Source organism: Caretta caretta, chromosome 5, assembly GCF_965140235.1.
Source record: "Caretta caretta isolate rCarCar2 chromosome 5, rCarCar1.hap1, whole genome shotgun sequence".
Classification (NCBI taxonomy): Eukaryota; Metazoa; Chordata; order Testudines; family Cheloniidae; genus Caretta; species Caretta caretta.
In genome coordinates this window covers 81133342-81156198 of record NC_134210.1, presented here as the reverse complement: position 1 = coordinate 81156198, position 22857 = coordinate 81133342, and the positions used below count along the sequence as shown (strand labels likewise).

General features: G+C 41.9%; 1 protein-coding gene across 3 annotated transcripts in view; it reads right to left on the bottom strand.

Moving 5' to 3' along the window:
* The window catches only part of GRAMD2B (GRAM domain containing 2B), a 75892-nt gene that overhangs the window by 27591 nt on the left and 25444 nt on the right, over positions 1-22857 (bottom strand). For 2 of the 3 annotated variants that reach the window (XM_048851016.2, XM_048851017.2), the window contains exons 2-3: positions 3081-3203; positions 1155-1242 (exon numbers count right to left, since the gene is read on the bottom strand). In XM_048851016.2, the coding sequence (XP_048706973.1) occupies positions 1155-1242; positions 3081-3203 (211 nt within the window). The remainder of the gene's footprint in view (positions 1-1154; positions 1243-3080; positions 3204-22857) is intronic. The other variant, XM_048851018.2, reaches the window with a different exon arrangement.

The following is a 22857-nucleotide window of genomic DNA, read 5'->3' as shown; positions in this document are numbered from 1 at the left end:
CTCTGCCCCATCCAACCACCCCTGTCCTCCGACTGCCCCCTGGGACCTCCTGCCTCTGGCCCCAGCCCTCTTACCATGCCATGCTGCCCAGCCAGAGCCAGCCCCGCTGCCGAGCTGCCCAGCATGAGCAGGCAGCCCCGCTGCCCAGAATGCTGCCTGTGTGGCGGCGGGGGAGGGGCCGGGGGCTAGGCCTCCAGGCCAGGGGCTCAGGGGCCCGGCAGGACGGTCCCCCGCGGGCCGTAGTTTTCCCACCTTTGCTCTATATCTCAGGTACTATGGTGATTAGTGCTACAGAAATGCAGTTAAATGAATAAATACCCCCTTATTCTCAAATTCACCAGTTCTGGAAGTAAAAAATTGCCTTATAGCTCTTCTTTTAAACACCTTAAGAGAAGAGAGCTCAATGGATATTTTATCTGTGTTTGTACAACCTTTATACAACAGAAAGATAGCACTAGTTTTAGTGGTGTGAGAGTGGTACATCCATACTGAGCTTTTCACTAACTTTACAGAGAGTCCTCCAGCTCCGCTGTCTGAATAAAGCACTATCTTCTGCAGAGATGATAGAGAAGGAGACACTAGTAACTCCATAGTTAGAGCTGAATTTTCTTCTACAGCTGTACCATCTGTATGTGATGTGAAGAAATTTACAAAGGCAGGGCAGGAGGGGAAATAACACTACTCAACTCTGGGGGCAAAACTACATCCAAACTCCAGCTTAATCAGAGGACAGCAAACAGAAAAACCTCAAAGAACATTTCAAAGTGAGAAATATAGGTTCTAGATGTTGCCACATGAGAGTATCTGCACCAGTAAGTAGATGTGTTATATTTAGAATAGATATGCAAAGGGCAAGGGAGACGAGAGAGAGAATATCCCACGGGTGAACTTTTCCAAAAGAATGACATTCTAAAATCTTTTGAACTAAACTGGAAAAGTCATCTTCTGCTCCTGTTAAAGATTGTTCCTTTGTCTCAAATCCTCAGTGGCTGTACTTGGTAGTAAGGCTTCACCTTTTGCACTTACCATGTTTCACTCAATCTCAAAGGCACTGTAAATATCATTACAGTACAATGAACAGTGCTGTTACTGGGCCAGACAATGATAGTATAGTCATTTACTCTAACTAAAAACACATGTTATCTCTATATTACCTGATTTGAGGCATGTTTTTTCCTTTCAGGCTTGGAGTCACTCTTGATATCTGTTGTCAGGAGGGGGCTGTCCACACTGATCTTTGTCCTGAGGGTAAGAAAACATTCCTAATACTATGCTTAGTGTCATTTCATTAGTTTTATTACCATCTGGATGTATATTTCTGTCTATGCACATATTCATCCTTTGTTAACTGTCATTCTTATTCTCCTGTCTCTTGATGACAGCAAAGTGGATAAGGATAGCTAACATCAATTTCAGAACATGGCAAGTCTCACAGATCGATGAAAAGCCTTTTAACGTTAGAGGGAATGTTCATTTGTGGTTTGGAATAAATTAACTACTGTTCATTTCTTTTGTATACTTTGTTCACCTTATAGGCAAAGACTATGACTTTTCTTTGGAATAGAAGAACATGAGGATGCCCTTACTGGGTCAGAACAGTCTATCTATCTATCTAGCCCAGTATCCTGTCTTCTGACAGTGGCCAATGCTAGATGTTTCAGAAGGAATCAACAGAACGGGGAAATTATCGCGTGATCCGTCCTCTGTCGTCTAGTCCCAGCATCTGGCAGACAGAGTCTTAGGGACACCCAGAGCAAGGAGTTGCATCCATGATCATCTTGGCTAATAGCCACTGATGGACCTATCCTCCATGAATTTATCTAATTTTATTTTAGCCCAGTTATAGTGAAAGCCTTCATGACATGCCCTGGCAATTAGTTTCACAGATTGAAGTACTTCTTCACAAAATGCACAGTCCTTATATATGTTTTTAACCTGCTGCTTATTAATTCCATTGGGTGATCCCTAGTCCTTGTTTTAAGGGAAGTCATCATGTGTGTCATTTGATATATTCACTATTGGATTCAAATCTTGAATGATGGTAAGAATATTGACCCTACCAAAAAAAAAACGAACAAAAAAAAACCAACACTGTACAGGGACCGTCTGGTAAATTTTTCCTGGGACAGAAATGTCTGACTGGAGAGGTGCAGTTTACTGTGGATATTCTTGTACTTCCTCAAGAGTTTTACATGAAGAAGCTGGGAACACACAGTATGTGCAAGAAGATGCAATAGGCTCATGTGTGTTTGCCTCCTAAGCAAATTTGTGATCCTAGGTTGGTTGTTGCATTGGTCATCTAAAGAACAGGCAAGAAGACAAGGCATTAGGACTTACATCCCATGGTTGTGAGCAAGTCATCTAGCTGTTTGACTAGGATTTTAAAGCCATCACAGCCTTTGTTTTGTAGGAGTTATTGTATTCCCTGCCACCCAAACTCTTTGATTTATCTTTTTTATAAGACCTAGTACATCCTGCTACAGATATTTCTATCATTGAACTCTGTTTCCCTGTAAGAATGGTGTGACTGAGGGGCTGAAGAGACAGAAGATTCTTACCACAGGGATCCCATATTAGGACTCAGTTATACCTTTGTCATGAGTAAAGGACTCTACAACATTGTGCTGCACCAGGAGTAGCCCTGGAGCCAGACACAGCCTGGCTCCCAGTCTCTCCCTGTTCTGCAATGGAAGTAACCTGCACCAGGTCTAGATCTGTGCAGTGTACTTCCCCTGGCATGCCAGTATAACTGTGCTAGCTGGTGCACAGAAGGGCTTTGAAGCCATGGTTCTGCCCACTACCTACCTCATTCTGTCCTCTCCCACCTACTTGTATAGGAGGTTGGATGTAGGCGCCCCAAAGAGGTTGCTCTTCCCCTGAAATGCTCCTTTCTGTGTTCCAATAGCTGGCACAAGTGAGCATCAGATATCCCATTTATTCCCTTGTGCAGCTGCACAAGCAGGGCCACAGTCAGGACCTTATGTGTACTAAATATTTATCTTGTTTCTCACCAGTTTTCTGGGATGGGTCTCAGCAATTTTTATTGCTGCTGTTTCTGTTAGTCAGTTTTCTGACATTACCTAGTGGCGCCAGCTTTTTTCCGGTCATCAAAACATTCAGCCTCACTAGTAGGGGTCTGTGGCAACAGGCTGGGTGATTTTCCACCTTTCTTTTTTTCCTCTGCACCATATTCTCCATCTGAACTGGAGTGAGAGAGAGAGAGAGAGAAGTTCTCTTTATCTGAGGGTCAAAAAACAAAAGCCACTACAAGCTGACCTAAAAAAGAAAATTGTCTGCTATGTACTTCAATCATTAATTTTAGATTTTAACATATAAACACTTTAACAATAGGTATTCTTGTATCTTTGACCATACTTGGGAAAACTAAAAGCAAAGCCTCCACTCTTGTTTACTTAGAACTTTAATCTAGTCAGTCTTTTCCTTTCTGTCATACTAACATAGAAACTTAAAATAACCTTCTAGATCAGCTAATGTCTACATAGCACCAGTCACTGTTGTATCCAAGTTCTCCTTTGAAGATTTTTACTGTTTTGAAATTGACAAAAGTCCTCCCCCCCATTTTTCTGATCAGTTCTATAAATAGCTAACATAAATAGATAGTTTTTTCTGTTAAACCCTTTCCATGATATGCATTTCAAAAAGTTGTCTTGTTTCCTAGGATGCAGCAAAATGCACAGAGTGTCGCTATAAAGTCTTATCAGGGCATATGGTAGAACCCACCAATAAGCCCCAAGTTAAAGACAACAGTAAAAGAACACAGAGCATTCTCACTAACATGCAGGAAAGTTTAAAAACAAAACAAAAACCAACCAAACAAACAAAACCCAACCCAACCCCCCTATCATTTTGAGAAAAGCACCAATCTAGCTGAGGGATAACTTCAAACCCTACCTATGAATGTGGGACTGCTTTGTTTTCTCGAGCCATGTTCAAATGTCGTACTTTATAACGCTTTCAAAAAAAGCAAACAAGTAGCCTATCTTGTTCCTTGTACTCAAGTGTACAGCAACAGCTCTTAAAATCTATTTAATTGGGAAATTTAATGCCAGCAGAGCTATCAAAATATGAGTATTCAATGTAGAGTACACTTAATGCAAAAATATAACTATTTAGTACACACTGTTGTTTAGTGTCCTGGAAAGAATCTTCAACCACAGACCTGATATCATCTGAGCAACATGAGCTGTAGCATTGAAATTCTAGCAATGGGGAAAAATGACCAGAAATTAAAGTGCTACTATCACACAATCAGTCATGTTTGTTTGTGGTTCCAAGTAGTAAAGGAATAAATCTAAACTAAATGAGTTTAGTGCTTCATTGAGTCAAGTAATACAGGGAGTTAGAATTTTTTAAATTTTCTAATCAACCTACAAGCTATATGTTGTGCTTAACACATTCTTTATAGCCAATTATAATAAAAGGAAAATCAAGTTAAGGCAGAGTTCCTCTTAATTGGAACCAACAGGTCCCATTTGACCCTTCAGTCACTACTTCCTACAGAGTTTCCATGAAAGCCTTTTTATTGCATTTTATTTGAATGCGAAGAAGCATCTGTCAGGTTTATGAAGGTGACCTAGGTCACAATATAGGATCTGTGTTTAACAGCCTGCATATCAGACTGAAATCCATCTTTCCCATGGCAAACACATATACTACCATACTAATTAAGTTATATAGTAGCCAAATTTAAACAAAAACACAACCCTTTGCAAAATTTGCCCTGATGCTTAATACTATCCTAGAATTTTATTATATATATATATATATATATATATGCTCATGGGTTCAAGTCTAAAGGCAAAGGAGGAGGCTGTCCAACCATCTGTATTTTTAAGCCTCTTTCCCCTGTCCCCATCCATTGTTTAAAACTGTACTATTCCACCTTGGAAGTTGATATTGATTTTTTTTTTAAATGAAAAAGGTATCAGTTGAGGGTAGAATCCCCTGGTATGCATGGATTTTAGTTATAAAGTTGCTTAGATTTTTTTAGTAAGCTACCACATACATCTCTTATTTTGGGGATAAAATCCTAGAAAGATTAGACATTTTTCAACAAACATCAAGGAAAATAAGAAGGTATGGTAAATGTTGAATCTGTCAACATTAACTGTGTTCCTTAAAAGTGGTCCTGGATGACTTCAATTTTCAAGGGACCTCTCAGTGTAGTATTTATAGATCTGTATGCAATTTTACAATGGTTATACAGATGGCAAGGCAAACACAGTCCAGACCATCAAATGTCATTGGATAATGACATTACACAATGTAACTTCAATTAAAAGTTTTGGCAGATATTTTAAATTACTATACCAAGACCAAGGCCATGTCATTCATATTAGCATTGGCCTTCTCAGACTGACTACAATCTCATATTTTCACTTGGAACTGCACAAAGAAATCAAGAGAGCGTCTATGTGATGTTGGCTGAGTGAGGTCAGGAGAGAAACATTGCAAAATGCTTGTGCAAATCTCAGCCAACAACTGATTACTAATGTTTATTTTCTAGGACACAAATAATCAGAGTCTTATACCTTATTTACATAGGGATTTATAAATTTGAAAGCTTGAGAGAACACCCACCTGTTGAGCAACCAGTCCCACACACAGGGAATTTAATGCCTGTGAAAGAGATACCAAATTGACATTTGCTAAGGAAAATTCCATTTACCCACAGAACAGCCAAAACACAGGGATCAACACAGCAAGTTTCCACACAGTTCCATCAATGGGTGCCAGTTTTACCAGAGGTAACAGCTTTCAGTGACTCTGATCTAACCTGAACCAGCAATCTAGAGGTGTTGGGTAGCACAAACCTTTTACATCAAGAACCCAAACCAGCAGTTTTATTTAGTTTGAGGTTCCAATAGGCATGAACCTCAAAGAGGACTTTGGTCAGGCCCTGGGCTGGCCAGGGATGCTCCCTCCCACTACAGACCAGGTTGTGGCTATCTTACGGGCATAGAAGGGCCTAATGGTCCTTTAGCCACTTCTTATGATGGCTTCAGGAGGTAGTCAACTGTCTCTCTCTCCCTCCATCTCAATGCTTAAGCTTCCCAAGAGAAGTAACTTGCTAGAGAGGGAAGTAGGCCGTGTTGGGATTGGGGAACGTGGGTGTGCACACACCTTGAATTTAAGTAACCCTTTACTGGATGTAGGATTGTTATTTATATTACTGCCATGTTGAGAGGCTCCTGTGGGAATCAGGTTCACACCAGACTGGGCACTGTAAAAACTATGTAAAGAGGTTACAGTGCTGCTTACAGAGCAAGTTGACAGGACTTAAGTAGTGACACAAAAACAATAGGGAAGGAAGGATGAGGAACAATGAAGCATCATGCAGTTATTCAGGATTTCTCATGGGACTCAACAAGATAAAGAGAAGTAGTTAAATCTCTGTATAATATACAAATATCCTTTTCACCTCTTCCTTTCTCCTGTAACAACTCATAATAGTGAAATTCCTGCCCTAATCCTTTACAATCTTCAAATCCTTTGCAACCTATGATCCACTGAGTAGTTTTGGTTCCATCTTGTTTTATTTTTTTCTTTCAATTAATCCCTCCTCCCTATTTACTTTAACTGCAGAACGGTGGCATAAATGACTTCACACCTAAAATTCCCTTCCCCTGAATCGGTCCGTCATTCAATCCCTTGCCTTCTCTCCCGACAGCAACTCCACCGTACTACGTTATTCCTGTTACTTGTTCTGAGGGATTTGGGGGGGAGCTGGGCTCAGCCCAACCTGTTCGCCTTCTCTCTTCACTGCATCTCTAAAAGCAACCAAAGTCCTTTTTCCCCCTCAGGCCTTGCCTCCAGGAAGAAGAGGGAGAGTCCTGCCCATGTATGGATGCACCTGATTAAAGTAAAGAAGTTTAAGCAGACTCCATTCCGGCAAACGTGTGTTCATGGGTCACAGCTACAAATGCCTTCCTACGTATGCTTCATATATACGCTCCACCAACACCACTGCCACATTCACCTAGCTCCTGCAATCAGAAATTCCGTACAAAAGGAGTAAATCTTCATTTCCTCTCATATGAATCTACAGATACCAGTTCGCTAAAGCTGAAATCTCTGGAAACTAACTCATCACAGCTGTAAAATATCAGCAATCGCGTGTAATTTCTCTGCCATTTCAGGCGCCTTAGACATTGGTGGCACCTTAGTCCGTCCAGTTCTCTGCCTGTGGCACATAGCCTAATTTCCTGAGAGTCTCCTTTCAGTTGTTGGATTGAGTGTGGTGGCCTGTTATATACAGGAGATTAGACTTAGATGATCTAGTGTTCCAAAGTTTTGCAATTTGAAGACAAAAAAAAAAAAAAAAGTTACGGTAGGTGTTCTTTTGCTTAACAGAATTTTCATGCAAGCGGACCATTTTTTAAATATCAAGGTGAAATGTCAAGATTTTGAGTTTGTTGTGAATATATACATTTAAACGCACAACTCTAACGCTAATAGAATATCTGCTTCAAGATGAACATGCAAAAAAAAAATCTACCTACTTTTCAGACACGCCACCCCCTTAAAAAAAAATCAAATCACTTTCAGGTTTATTATGGCACAAAGGAACTATATTTTAATGTTGGATAGATTCATCTTCACTGATGAGTCACACAATTAAAATGACATCATAAAATTAGTGACATTAAAAGGATATGAACTCTGTGTATTAGAAAAACAGTTGGTTACACTACAGAGAATAATATACACCAAGAATGGAACTGAGGAATGTAAGATTAACTCACAGCAAAGGAAAAAAAGAGCAGAGAAATATATTAACAAAAAGCCGTGTACTGAATGTCTCTCTAATGAAGTGTACCGAGACACATCATTAGTCAGCACATTTAAAAAGTCATCGGAACTAGATCTTGCCTCTTTTATACACTGTATCTAAACACAGAAAACTAGTGACAGACCTGGGAGCCCAAGTTCTTTATGCTACAGAAAGAAAGTTCCTTTTGAACTCAAAAGAATGTCTTCTGGATTAGAACATCAGCCACTCAGACTTGTAGCTAACCTATGCTGCAAAAATTGTATTAAGTTGATTACAATAGAATTTCTCAAAGGAAAACAAATTCAAAGAAAGCTACTATTATGAAGTATAATTGCTACTAAAAACCTCTGGTACATCCTGTTCCCTTTGCACTCACCAAAGGCCACTTTGTTTTTTTTTGGCAGATGTTGAATGAAAGTTGCTTACAAATATTCAGTGTTATTTGACCAACAGGTATGTTAAAAGTTTAATAATAAGCGGCATTAATGCATTAATTAAGTGTTCTGAGAAAGATCCAATAAATTTGTTTTTTAGTTCTCAAAACATAATTCAGCAAAAATGAAATAATCCCTAAAACACACAAAAGCGTATTATGCAGATTCTTAATATTCTGTAGGTTTGCTCATATTTCCTAGAGTGGCTATTCTCGCCTTCCAAGTCCACCCTCTCTTGGCGATCAAAAGCTATCTTAAGTACTGTCCCACTAACTGCTTGTTTAGTAAGCTGTCTCATCCATTTAGAGCAGAAAACATGCTGCTTGGATGACCAGTTCTGAAACTCCACCATCACAAAGGCTGCCATTTGTTCATGTGCAGTGTTTGTTCAGAATTAGAAAATATTCAACAGATTAGAAAGCAACTTCTCCGGTTTGCAATGCCATAACACCCGTCATAAATATAAAGGGAAGGGTAACCCCCTTTCTGTATACTGTGCTACAAAATCCCTCCTGGCCAGAGGCAAAGTCCTTTTACCTGTAAAGGGTTAAGCAGCTCAGGTAACCTGGCTGGCACCTGACCCAAAATGACCAACGAGGGGACAAGATAATTTCAAATCTGGAGGGGTGGGGTGGGGAAAAAGGCTTTTGTCTGTCTGTATGATACCTTTGCCGGGAACAGATCAAGGATGCAAGCCCTCCAACTCCTATAAAGTCAGTAAGTAATCTAGCTAGAAAATGCGTTAGGTTTTCTTTGTTTTGACTTGTGAAATTCGCTGTGCTGGAGGAAATGTGTATTCCTGTTTCTGTGTCTTTGTAACTCAAGGTTTTGCCTAGAGGGATTCTCTATGTTTTGAATCTGACTGCCTGTAAGATTACCTTCCATTCTGATCTTACAGAGTTGTTCTCTTATCTTTTTTTTGTTCTTCTAATAAAGTTCTGTTTAAGAATCTGTCTGGGTTTTTTGGGTCTTAAAAATCCAAGGCTGTCTGTGCTCATCTTGTTTATTCTCAAGCCTCCCCAGGAAAGGGGGTGCAAGGGCTTGGGGGGATATTTTGGGGGAATAGGAACTCCACGTGGCCCTTTCCCTGATTCTTTGTTAAATCACTTAGTGGTGGCAGCATTTTATCTAATCCAAGGGCAAAGACTTTGTGCCTTGGGGAAGGTTTAACTTAAGCTGGTAGAAATAAGCTTAGGGGGTCTTTCATGTGGGTCCCCACATCTGTACCCTAGAGTTCGGAGTGGGGAAGGAACCCTGACAAACCCCCAATATTTTGACTAGTTTTGAATCCAATCAGTTCTGTCTTGAATGCTGAAAACATTGCCTCTAAAGATAGGTAGACAGTGACAGACAGTCCCTGACAGTCTGTTACCCAGATTACTCTTACTGTCCTGGATATTTAAGGACTTCCTTTGCAACAGCCTAAAGAGATGCTGTTAAATTTAATCTGCCAAGTGAGTAACGTGTGGTACATCATCCCTGGCCCATGTCTTTATTGGTTGGTGTATGATGAACTGGGAAATATCTGTATTATTTTTATGAATATGGTGCATGCAACTGTGGGTATGTCTGCACTGCAATTAAACACGTGAGTGGCTGGTGTCCGCTGACTTTGGCTTATGGGGCTCGGGCAGTAAAATTTTGGTGTAGACTTTTGGGCTCAGGCTGGAGCCCAAGCTCTGGGACCCTTCCCCCTCACAGGGTCACAGAGCTGGCCCGACAGTCTACACTGCAATTTTACAGCCCCACAGCTCAAGCCCAAGTCATCTGACATGGGCCAGCTGCAGGTGTTTAATTACAGTACAGATGTACCCTGTGTGTTTAGTTATGAGGGGTTACTTGATGTGGTGTTGTTAAAGAGACCAAGCAGGGAAAGCAAAACGACGACACAGGTAAGAGCCCTTGAGGAAACCATGGGAAGCTGTTTATTGGGGAATACCTCCTTCTGAGCTCCAGCCAAACTAAGAATGATTTACTCTTCCCAAGCCTAGGCCTAGGATCAAACAAAGTTACTAAATCATTACAACACACAGGGCCTAGAAAAGAGGGGGTTTGGGTGAGCCAAGGGGGGCTGCCCAGCAAGAGCTACTGGCATACAAGGAGAGACAGAGAGCATGCTGCAAGCAGGAGAGTGTGCTATTCCCAGCCAGAAATGGAGGTAAGTAGGCTAGATGAAACGTAGCAAAGCTTTCAAGGAAAGGTAAATATAGGGAAAATATATGCATACAGCTTTACTGTTTTAATCCTTCACTTTGTATGCTGTGTACTTGGATAAGAGAATAAATAAATACTTTCTTTTGAAGATGCTGGCTCTATGTCCCTGTGAACTTGTATTGTCACAGGCTGATAGAGAAAGAAGGTTTACAGGTGCCAGCCCCGGTTGGACTTGTTGTGTTATCATGTTTGGTACTGCTGTTTAGAGATCCGGACTAGAGCAATTGAACAATATAGTTCTGGCCAGATACAGGTGAAAACATTGCAAGCCAAAGGGGTATATGTCAGAAGGACTAAAAGAGAAACTGCATTTTGACCTGTAACCATGACAGCTGGCATCCTATCTTTACTAGATAAGGATGTGGTGAGTCACAATGAAGCAGACATGCCACTAACACCATATAAAATCCATAACCATGCTCAGCATTTAAAAGGAATAGAATCTGTTTATTCTGAACTGTCCTGTTGTCTGGAGTTAAACATCTAAGCTCTGTAGCGTACACCTATCCTGCTTCTGGAGTATAATACACACACAGGTATTGTGATTTTGACAGTGATTCAGAGAGCAAATACTATTGAAACATGTTCACAACTCCAAGCAGAATACATCTAGACTAAGAGTGAAGAAATGAAGAGCTGCTTAATGGGCCAAACAAGAAGCTAAGTAGACCAACGGTGTACTCAAGTGGATGGAGTAAATTTATCTCTGTCAAATTTAGAACACAGTACTCTGGCCAGTACATACAAAAGCCCAAAATTGAGCATCTGATTTTGGAAGGATACCATTTCAGTTGTATGTTGGAGGGGTAAAGTTGTCAGACATATCTTTATACATGTGAGGAGAGAGTGTGTTCAAAGCTTAAGGAATTCAAGAACACTACAACCGGGGGTCAGCTTGTTATTACAAGTGGATACAAAGCTAAAGATAGTGGATGCTCTATTCCAGGGGTTGGCAACCTGCGGCACACGTGCCAAAGGTGGCACGTGAGCTGATTTTTAGTGGCACTCTGCTGCCAGCAAGGGTCCCGGCCGCCGGCCCTGCTCAGCCCGGTGCTGGCTTGGATGGACGGAATCCTGGGCTGGCAGCACACTGAGCCAGGCTGGCGGCCGGGACCCCGGATCTGGGGTTCTGGCCGCCGGCCCCTGCCAGCCGGTATCCTGGCCACTGGCCTCATTCAGCCTGCTGCTGGCCTGGGATTCTGTCCATCCAGGCTGGCAGCCGGATGAGTGGGGCCGGCAGCCGTCTGAGGTTCCATCTGCCGCCTGCGCTGCCATTCTGGGATTTCGGCTGCCGGCACCGCTCAGCCCGCTGCCAATCTCGGGTTCTGTTGGGGGGCCCTGTAAAATTTATTACTGGCATGCAAAACCTTAAATTAATGAAGACTTGGCACGCCACTTCTGAAAGGTTGCCGACCCCTGCTCTATTCTTTTCTAGCAGACATTAATGGTCTGCATATCTTCAGTCCTTTTGAGAGCAATGCTAGGAGGCTAATTCTCTCATTATACAAAAAACTCACTGAGCCAAATATAAACACAACAGAGTGAACCTGCTATAGTTGATGTGACTATATTTGAGTTATACCCTCTGCACTCCCTCCAGCTATCCCTCTCTCTTTTACCAGATCTTCTGAACACCATTGTTTTGCTCAGTGTCAGCCCTTCTCAGCAGTCTGAGAATGCACTGGGCCTATGATTGACTGCATTTCCTGACAGGCATTGCAATGTGTGCCGTAGGTATATTTTGCCTATGAAATGGCTCTTAGGATAACACAGAAAGGATTTGGGGACATTAGCACTGCAGAGTTTGCTTTTGCTCACTGCTGGTGGTTATTTTTTGCTACAGGTTATATTTGTGAGGGTGAGGAAGTAGAGTTATTTGAATATTTATTGATGTATTCTCACTTTGCAGCAGTACCTTTAAACATAGCAATATACAAATTTGGTTTGAAATTTTGGTATCCTTATATAGTATTAGAAAATTTGAATACATTTTAATTTTAAACAAGTAATGAATTTTGTCTAATAAAACAATAAAATTCTCTAGTCATTAAGCATGGACTTATACCTTTTAAAACAGCAAAATAAAACAAAAAGGAAAGGTATCTTATTTTATTGAACTTTTTTAGCCCAGTGGATAAACACTTCACATAATAACCAGATCAAGTCTCACACCATAGTACCTCAGCAAACAGCAGTAAGGTCATTGTGACATTGTGGACATCATTAGCATGTAAATTCTCAGTTCTTAAATACCATCTATTATTAACAGGCAGTATTCCCTGTCTAATCAAAGACAGACTGCTATCAAGTTCTATAGAAAAATAGAAACAAATTCCTTGTGCCATTAAGTGAGAGGCTAATATTTTATAAAAATAAAGAACAGAACAAACCAGGAATGTAAGCCATTCTGGTTGTTCTATCTTTCTTCAGAATGTCCCCAGTCCATCTGTCCACTTCAAAAGTAAATAAATAAATAAATAAATAATAAAATCACTCCAAAACCTCACCACTGCAACTTTCCGGCTAGCCTCAGCAGAAAGTCCAAGGACAGAGCACTATTCCCGAAATCAAAACAAGGCCAGATCCTGTGGGGCAGCCAGGCTCCTGGTGGAGCTGAGAGCCTGCACTCTCAGCTCCCCACACTGCCCCCTAAGGTCAGTGGAAGTGCTCCTGGTGAGGATAAGTGCCACCAACTGAAGGCGGGTAGTGTGGACATGAACCACCGCCGTAATTACTGTGGTGGCTGTAAATTGACCTAATATAGGTCGACTTAAGGTTTTAGTGTAGACATGCCCTAAGTTTTATTCAAGATCAAGAAAGGGAGAGATGAGGCACCTGGAGGTCTGCGATTCCAATTCTCTTCTGCCAAATTAAATAAGGGAAAAATGCAGTTGCCTGCAGAACCTGCTAACAGTCATACTTACAATAGGGCCTGACAAATATTCATGGTTTATGAAAATCCATGGCTGCCACCTAACAGTGCAGTCATTTGTGGGCATCGTCACAGGAGCAAACAAGTGAGGAAACGAAAGCTTGACTTCACCACTGGAAAGTCTTCTTCACATGAGTGTGAGCCAAGTTTTCAGATTTAGCTGTGCTTATGCAAGAGATCTGTGGCACAAATATGGTAGGTTCTTCTGTATCCTTTTAGCAATGGTTAGTTGTACCAGGTGCTTTTAAAAATACAGATGCAAGGAATTCTTTTTTTTTTTTAAACTTAACATATTCAAAGAATTTTAGTGAAAAAGTCCTACTGGCTCCCTTTTTAAAAATGGTATAGTTCAGCACTCACAGTGAGAGATTAGGCTGCTAGATGCAGTGTAATCAGGATCTCTTTTCTTTTACAGCACTTTTTAGAAGGATTCTGTTTTGATATCAGAAAAGGAGTACTTGTGGCACCTTAGAGACTAACCAATTTATTGGAGCATAAGCTTTCATGAGCTACAGCTCACTTCATCGGATGCATAAAGTGGAAAGTACAGTGAGGAGATTTATATACACACAAAAAGAAAAGGAGTACTTGTGGCACCTTAGAGACTAACCAATTTATTTGAGCATAAGCTTTTGTGAGCTACAGCTCACTTCATCGGATGCATACCGTGGAAAGTTTAGAAGATCTTATTATATACACACAAAGCATGAAAAAATACCTCCTCCCACCCCACTCTCCTGCTGGTAATAGCTTATCTAAAGTGATCACTCTCCTTACAATGTGTATGATAATCAAGGTGGGCCATTTCCAGCACAAATCCAGGGTTTAACAAGAATGTCTGGGGGGTAAGAAAAAACAAGGGGAAATAGGCTACCTTGCATAATGACTAAGCCACTCCCAGTCTCTATTCAAGCCTAAGTTAATTGTATCCAATTTGCAAATGAATTTCAATTCAGAAGTTTCTCGCTGGAGTCTGGATTTGAAGTTTTTTTGTTGTAAAATAGCGACTCATGTCTGTAATCGCGTGACCAGAGAGATTGAAGTGTTCTCCGACTGGTTTATGAATGTTATAATTCTTGACATCTGATTTGTGTCCATTTACTCTTTTACGTAGAGACTGTCCAGTTTGACCAATGTACATGGCAGAGGGGCATTGCTGGCACATGATGGCATATATCACATTGGTGGATGTGCAGGTGAACGAGCCTCTGATAGCGTGGCTGATGTTATTAGGCCCTGTGATGGTGTCCCCTGAATAGATTATCATACACATTGTAAGGAGAGTGGTCACTTTAGATAAGCTATTACCAGCAGGAGAGTGAGTTTGTGTGTGTGTGTGTGTGGGGGGGAAGAAACCTGGATTTGTGCTGGAAATGGCCCAACTTGATCATCATACACATTGTAAGGAGAGTGATAACTGATAGCTTATCTAAAGTTATCAGATATCAGTTATTACCAGCAGGAGAGTGGGGTGGGAGGAGGTATTTTTTCATGCTGTGTGTGAATATAATAAGATCTTCTAAACTTTCCACAGTATGCATCTGATGAAGTGAGCTGTAGCTCACGAAAGCTTATGCTCAAATAAATTGGTTAGTTTCTAAGGTGCCACAAATCCTCCTTTTCTTTTTTCAGAGTAGCAGCCGTGTTAGTCTGTATCCGCAAAAAGAACATGGCTGCTACTCTGAAACCTGTCATTATGTAAAGTTCTATAGGTTGGACTCGCTGGAAGTAAGCAATTGTCTTCTAGGCAATTGTCACCTGTGTATCTTCTTCCCTCAGGTGAGAATCTCTTGCTGTTTTGTCAATGGAAAAAGGACAACGGGTCTGTAAAGGCCTCTGGCTTTTTACCTTGTTTGTGAGAAAGCATTGAGTATTTCTCTCCATTTGATTCAGCTATTGCTCCCTGAAGAGCTTTCTTTCTATGGAAAATACAGAGGCCGACAGAAGCTGCTGTACTTGGCTATCTGCCTTCTACGTCCTGAGCCAGAGCTTCTTGTGCAATATAGCATTTGAGGAAATAGCTCTGGCAGAGAACTTAATTGTATCTGGAAGTTGTCAAAGAATACTGGTTAAGACAGTTTTTTTCTTATTGATTTTATCTTTGAAGGTTGCTAGACCAAGCAACAGCTCTTCTAGCATAAGGGCTGGCAGTAACACATGCCTGCATGGTAAATTAAATTTACACTTTCTTCCTCAAGGGCCTGTCAACTCATCTCTCTGGTCATGGGTGTGCAGAGTGGGAAGAGTCAGCTGAGTGGCAGTATTAGATCCCACTGCAACATCTGCTTTGGGAAGCTGTACAGAGTTCATATAATTTATTCTTCAAAGAGATATAGAGCAGCTTCCAAATGAGAGCAGTTTTGTATAGCTTCTCTGATTAAGCACAGTAGGGTGGGTTTGGTTCTCTTGGTAACTGCCTGTTGACAATGAGGATCTGTTCTAGCCTCAGGAAGGAAATGTACCATTATTCCAACTACAGGATAGAAGCATTTGTGTGGCTGGGGTGGGGAAGAGAAAAGATATTGGTATTATATTTGGACATCAACTGGCAGATATGACACTCAGAGGTCCTGTGGCCACTATTGAACATTAGAAGAGAGCCCCAATTATAAAGCTGCTGTCGGGGCTGTAGGCAGCTAAGTCTAGTGGTTGGAGCAGGAGTTGGAGTGAGGAAGTCGAGCCAAGGGTCAGAGGTGGATTCAGAGACTGGGGAAAGGATCAAGAACAAAAGCAGGAAACAGGAGCAAGGAAGGCAAGTAGGATTCAGGAGTCACACAAGAAGGCAGGGTCCAACGTAACAGCCAGGTAGAGCCCAGTTGTGGGGACAACTTCCTGTGGGTTTAAATAGGAAGCCCAGTCAAATCAGAATTCATGGTGTTTCTCCAATCAAGCCTGGGAAGTCCTCCCCGAGGTCACTTCAGGTTTCATTGTCTCTCCTGCTCAGTGGCAGCAGAGAGGCAAAAGTCAACTGGGGACCCTGTGGACACATCTTGAAGACCTGTAGGGTCATGACAGTTGCCAGAAAAAATTCTTCATAGACAATCTGTGTGTGTAAGAGTAACAGTGGTACAAAAAGGGTTGGAATCTTGTTATTTTAGGAGTTTAGTCAACGGGACTAGCTGGTGTAAAGCAAAAGCCTACATAAACTCTTGCTCCTGTATGTGACATACACAGTAAGAGAGATAAGATGGATGATGTAATAACTTATTGGACCTGCTTCTGTTAGTGAAAGACAAGCTCCTGAGCTACACAGAGCTCTTTTTCAGGTATCACATAGTAAGACACAGACAGGCAGCTTTGTACTTTTGTGTGTTGACAGTATACATGACCTGCAGGGCAACCAGGGTAAATTTACATGGCCTAATTTTCAGGAGTACTCAAGAGCCACAACTGCAAATGAAGTCAGACAAGTGCAGGTGCTCAGCACTTCTGAAAATCAGGTCCAGAGCATGCATTATAGGCAAGGCTGGGAGCACTGCCTATTAGTAATATTGCCTAACACTTCCCATTGTAAAACCATGGTATCAGTCCCTTTTAGCTTTGGCAAACTGTTTCAGCTGAAATTTTCTATGCCAGGTATCTGCCTAAGGTGGATTCATTTCTGGGAAAATTTCAGACAAAAATAGTTCAGCCATTTCCAAGACTAAGGCTAGGAAAACACACATTGTTTTCTCCCTATAAAAATAAATCAGACCAGCTTAATTCTAGTATTTCCTAAGTTGAGGCCTTGCAACCTTAAGTAATGTTCTTTTAAATGTAGTTTTTGCATGTAGTATAAGAGAGGATTATGAACATGGTACTATTGATCAGAGGACACTAAACCCTTCCATTGCAAAGTTCCAAGCATGTAAGTGTAGCATAGATGCACACTTAAAAAACAGAAAAGTGAAGAGCAGACATTTAACGGCTACCGAGCCTAGCTGAAGATTGACCAGGTTAACTCTTCATAACTAGAAACACTAAATTGCAGTCAGCTGCCAAAACCCTTCACAACAAAAGACAACACACACCAACAACCCCACGTATACAGAAAGAGATGGGAGGAGGGTCTTTACCACAGTTTCAAACTCTCTACCCCTTGCATGGCCCTATGTCACACAGCTCAAAGTACCGTGTACTGCCACATGAACGTCAGCAGACGAGGGCCCCCCATTTTTTCCTTCTCCCAACCCGTGATTATTTATCAAACAGAAATTGAAGTGAGCTGTAGCTCACGAAAGCTCATGCTCAAATAAATTTGTTCATCTCTAAGGTGCCACAAGTCCTCCTGTTCTTTTTGCGAATACAGATTAACACGGCTGCTACTCTAAAACCTAGAAATATTTAAGTTTCCAATTATTATCTACAGTATACATATAATTTTATCTGATCTGCATTATGACACTCTCTCTCTACTCCTAGCAGCACACAGTTTTTATGTAATTATTTTCTACTGCTCTTGGAAGCACTTGTTTTTATATTTTCTCTCAGTATTAAGGAATATTTTTGCTTACCCTACCTGTAATGCCCTAAAAAGACCTGCACTCATTTGTAAGTTAAAACCCTTCATTTCTTAAAAAGTCTGGTGCACCACGATTAGCAAGACAAAATTTGTCCTGTGTTGTTATCATTAGTGCATGGAAGGGCCCAGCTAACACTAGAACCTACTACTCCAGTGTGCTAGGTCACAAATACACACCACATACTGTGTTCAGCATAAACCAATTATGTACTGTTTTAACTGGTGTATTGTCTGGAGTTTTCTATCCCAGACAGATTTAGAGAGCATGGACCTGATTCTCTCTTCAGTATAAATCAGAGTGGCTCCACTGAAGTCAAAGGAATTAAGTGTATGTGAAAGGAGAATAAGGCTCCATACATTACATACAACGTGAGATCCGGATACTTATGACCACAAGGAATTTGTATCATGACATCAATGACAGGAATGCCAGTTTGGAAGCAATTTAAGGAATCTTGATGTGTTTAGGAAGAGCTTCAGAGAACAACTTGTCTGAGGACTATAGAGAAGAAAAAAGAGTTTAACGTATGAAATGATGGCGTAAGATACTTTAGCTCAGCATTTCTGGGGAAAACCCCATCCCAGAACCATGGACTGTGAGCTTGGCACAGAGGCACAGTGAGAAGAGAGGGATGCTTTTCAAACACCACAGGAGCGTACACATTGGTTATTTCAATGTGGACACATTTAATGACACTCGTTTAAGTACCGTAGGGTTCTAGACAGATAGTTACAATTACATTTCATAGAAACAGCAACAAGCCAATCCCCAAATAAAGCTTCCATATCTCAGATCCCACAAAACCCTCACACTCCTCAGCCATCCCCAAGTGCTGTTTTACAGACACTGGCTCTGACAAATGCCCCAAGATTAGCGAAGGTAGATTATTGTGGACCAACAGGCATGGGGTAGGACCAATTTCCTGTTCAAGGGGCCCCCAAGGAGTCCAACCAGCAGTCCTCTCTTACAAACCAAAGTACCTCCAGTTGGAGTGCCTCTGCTGATTGTCAACTGCACTGCTTGGGCACATGGAGTGTGGGGGTGGTCTCTCTTACAGACAGCTCCCAAGCTACTGGGGACACAGGCCATGGTGAGCACACTGCCTCAGAGAGATAGGAGCAGCCTGATGGAGGGTTTTGAATATCAGTTGGATTGCATATTCAGTGGGAAGCCAGCACAGATATTTGAGCACGGAGACAGCATTACATAATTACTCCTTTTTTAATAATTGAGCTCTTCTTTCACCATATGGAAATTTGTAAGATTAATTATTATTTAGCAAAGCATCAGAATGGTCCAGTGATTTGGGCACTACCCTGGGACTTGAGAGACATGGGTTCAGATTTATGTCCTGCCACAGACTTCCTGTGTGATCACTTAGCGTTTCTGTGCTTTGGTTTGTTCTCTGTAAAATGGGGATAAATAGCACTTCCCTACCTCATAGGTTTGTTGTTAGGAAAAATACATTAAAGATTGTGAGGTACTAAGATACTATGGTAATGAGGTACCATATATAGAGTCAGAGTGTTATCCCACCTGTGTATCAGGAAACCCAGGTTCTCTTAAAATTGAAGCTTTGCCAGAAAAGCTTATGGGAAGGAGAGAGAGAAAGAAAAAACAGGTCTGATAGCGTTTTAAAAACATGATCTAATGTCATAAGGATTGTATTACTTGCTTCTGCAAAAACACAACATTACAGAGTTTCAAGTGACATGAAACCCTTTGATGGCAGGGTTTGTTTACATCCTTTGCACTCACAAAGTCACACACTTCCACAATTAATGTGACACTGATCTTTTTTTTTTTAAAATATGTTGTCTAGTGCTCTGAGAGTTTTCAGAAATCACATAAACAAGGCTCCCAACTCCTGCTTTACAAAAATAAAAAGATTGCTGTAGTAAAAATCAAACAAAACACCCTTAAAAGGAGTGTCATTTAAACTACAAATGTGCACTTGATTTTATGTGCTACTGTAACTAGAAGAGGATCTTATAGGTATCTTCTATTTAGACTCACACAGCCTGGGGCAGTCCAAGTGTATGTATTTAGTCTAAAATTCACGTATTATTCTATGCAAAAAATTACTATATGATTAACAAACATAGGTCCCGATTCCACAAGTAGATCCACGTGACCAGACCTTCGCACCATAAAAGCACCATTGAAATTAATAGGGATCCACCAAAATGGATCTGCATGCACAGTCAGGGTCATCAATTGTAAGAAGTCAGTAAGCTCAAGAGTGATTCAGGGAACTGCCCCTCATTTGTATGGGATATAGTTGCTCCCTGCCTCACATGGGAACAGTATTGGGTTTACAATGGCTCCATGGAGCCAGGCCCATGCTCAGAAAAGCCTGGCCTGCTCTGCTTGCACTGCGCCCTGAGACCCCACTGGCTCCCCCTGCTCCTCTCTGCCCCCTGGCTGGACCCCAAGCATCTCTGACTCTGGGCAGTCTCTGCTTCCCACCACCTGTGGGGCCCCACCTGTCTCCTCAGAGCTGAGCCACCTGGGACTGGTGCAGAAGCCTGGCCAGTCTCAGCCAGGTGTGTGTGTGGGGGACCAGTGTGGGGGGCTTGACTGGGCCCCTCCAGGAAAGTGTGTCTTGAGGGACCCTGGCTGATCGTGCCACACCAGAGGGGACGGACCGATTCCTGGTCCTGGGACCAGCCCTGGTGGCTCAGCCTGGCAGACACAGTCACCTCCCAGCAAGGCCAGTGAGTGCAGCCAGGAGGCAGAGCATGGGGGAGTGGGGAGTCTGGGGGCGGGGGGGGGGGGGTGCTGGGCTGTGACAGGACAGGGCAGATCTGTGTGTTGGAGTACTAGAGGTTCTGTGGGGGGGGGGTGCTCGGCAGTTGTGGTGGGGCTGTGGGCTGGGGTGGTGTTGTGCAGGGCGCTGTGCATTTGTGGGGGGGTCTGGGGGGATGCTGGGCATAGTGGGTCCAGGGGGCCTCTGGCCATAGGGAGTTGGCGAGTGTTGGGCATGGGGTGCTGTGTGGTGTGACATAGGCCCACCTCTGAGAGGAAGAGGCACGCTGGCAGCACAGGGCCAGGTGGGCCACTGTGCATCTGGCAACTGCCAGTTTGTAAATAGTGCCCCTCCATTGGGCGAAGCAGGGCCACCCCTCCATGTCCCTTTGCCCCTGGCTGGCCCCTTGCTCCGGGGACTAACCTCCCCCGCCATGCTCCATTGCCTCCATGGGGAGCCCACAAACATGTTTGGCCCTGGGCCCACAAAAGATTAATCCAGCCCTGCATGGAAAGGGGGAAAATGTTGAACATGCCTCTTTCATTTCTGAAGCATTGCCTAAGGAACAAGTTATTTCTACCAATGCATTTCACTGTGGGGGGTATTTTGGGAGTGCACCTGTTTGGATCAGAGATACAAATGTTGGAAGCGTATACACCTTTCCAAAAAATGAGATTGCTGCCTTTTGTGTTCTCCATCCTCCTCAAAGTGTTTACAGGACTGAGACTAGAGTTGGCTGGAAAAAGGAATGATCCTCTTGTGAGAGATTTCAGTGGGTTAGACAAATAATTTAGTTCCAACTCCAGATGAAAAGTCAAAGAGTCAAAATTTTTCACAGGTGGGAACATTCTGAAAAATTCCATTTTAAGAGAACCGAAACTGAATTTTTCAACTTTCTCCCAGCTCCATAGACAGCTGCTTTTCCATGGTGCCCAACTCCCCAGGAAGTTGGAGTCATGCCCAGGCAGGATGACCCGCTTTCTTGCCTATGTGGTTTCCATCAAAAGTGTCAGCACACTGTTTAGATTCCATCAAAACAGCATTTTCTGACAGGTAAGTGTTGTGTTGGAAAATTTTTAGACCAGCTCTAATCATGATCTGTGATGGGTAACTGGGAACTGTAATTTCCAACAAGGATGAGGCCATAAGGTGCAAAATTCAAACTCTTCCAAATTCATGTTTCTTTGTATCTGGCTATTTGGTTTGAGTAGATCTCTAATCTCTGGGTGGCATGTAAGTAACACTGTTCATAACTTTCTTCAATATTTTAGTGCAAAATAGGGCATCACGTATTTTCAACTTCTCAAGAATATTTTATGTTTGAAGGATCTCAGACTGCTTCACAAGCTACATACATACAGCACACACAGGAAATGCAGCCACCTGTCAGGCAGTAAGCAGAAGCTAAACAGTATACAGCACACTGTACAACTTTTTGGTAGGGAAGGACAACAATGGAAATTTTGACCAAGAAAACCAGAGCAAACCACTCCCTCTATAAGTACCACCATGAGGTCTAGCATATTCAGGCAAAACAGACAGGAGTTCATTTTTAACTGATAGTGCTCCATGTGGTTTGCATCATCAGTTATACATGGAATTATGTATATGTCACAAATTACTTATCTATAAAAAGCCATACAAGGATCTTATCTTGAACTAAACAGAGTGGGGGTAAGACTAAATAGGGAGGGGATAAAGAGCATATTTTGAAATAGTGAAAGATCAGTGTGTTGTGTATGTATTATTAGTTCTTTGGATTCAAAAACATGTAATTACATAAATATATTGAGGAGGTAGAGGGGATGTTCAAACAGCACCCAAAATGATGGTTGAGGTGGGTTGTTCTTCTTTATGAAGGAATGCTATCGTAAGTGTTAACAAGAAATTTTAAGGAGGAACTCTCTAATGCAAAGTTAATAAAAACACTGAACTTTTATATGAACTCAAGTTCTAGTCCTTCTGGCCGTCACTGCGTATACACACACACACACACACACACACACAGTCTTCCTTTGCTTTTTTTTTTTTTTTATTATTATTATTAAAGGTTTCAGATAACATTTTCAAAAGCGCTCAAGGAACTTAGAAAACTAAGTCCCAAGTGACTTTGGATTCTAGTGCCATTGACTTTCACTGATGCTTAAGAAAGGCTTTTGAAAATGGGACTTAGCTTCCTATGTTACTTAAGCACTTTTGAAAATTTTACCAACATCTTTCTCCACCTTCTG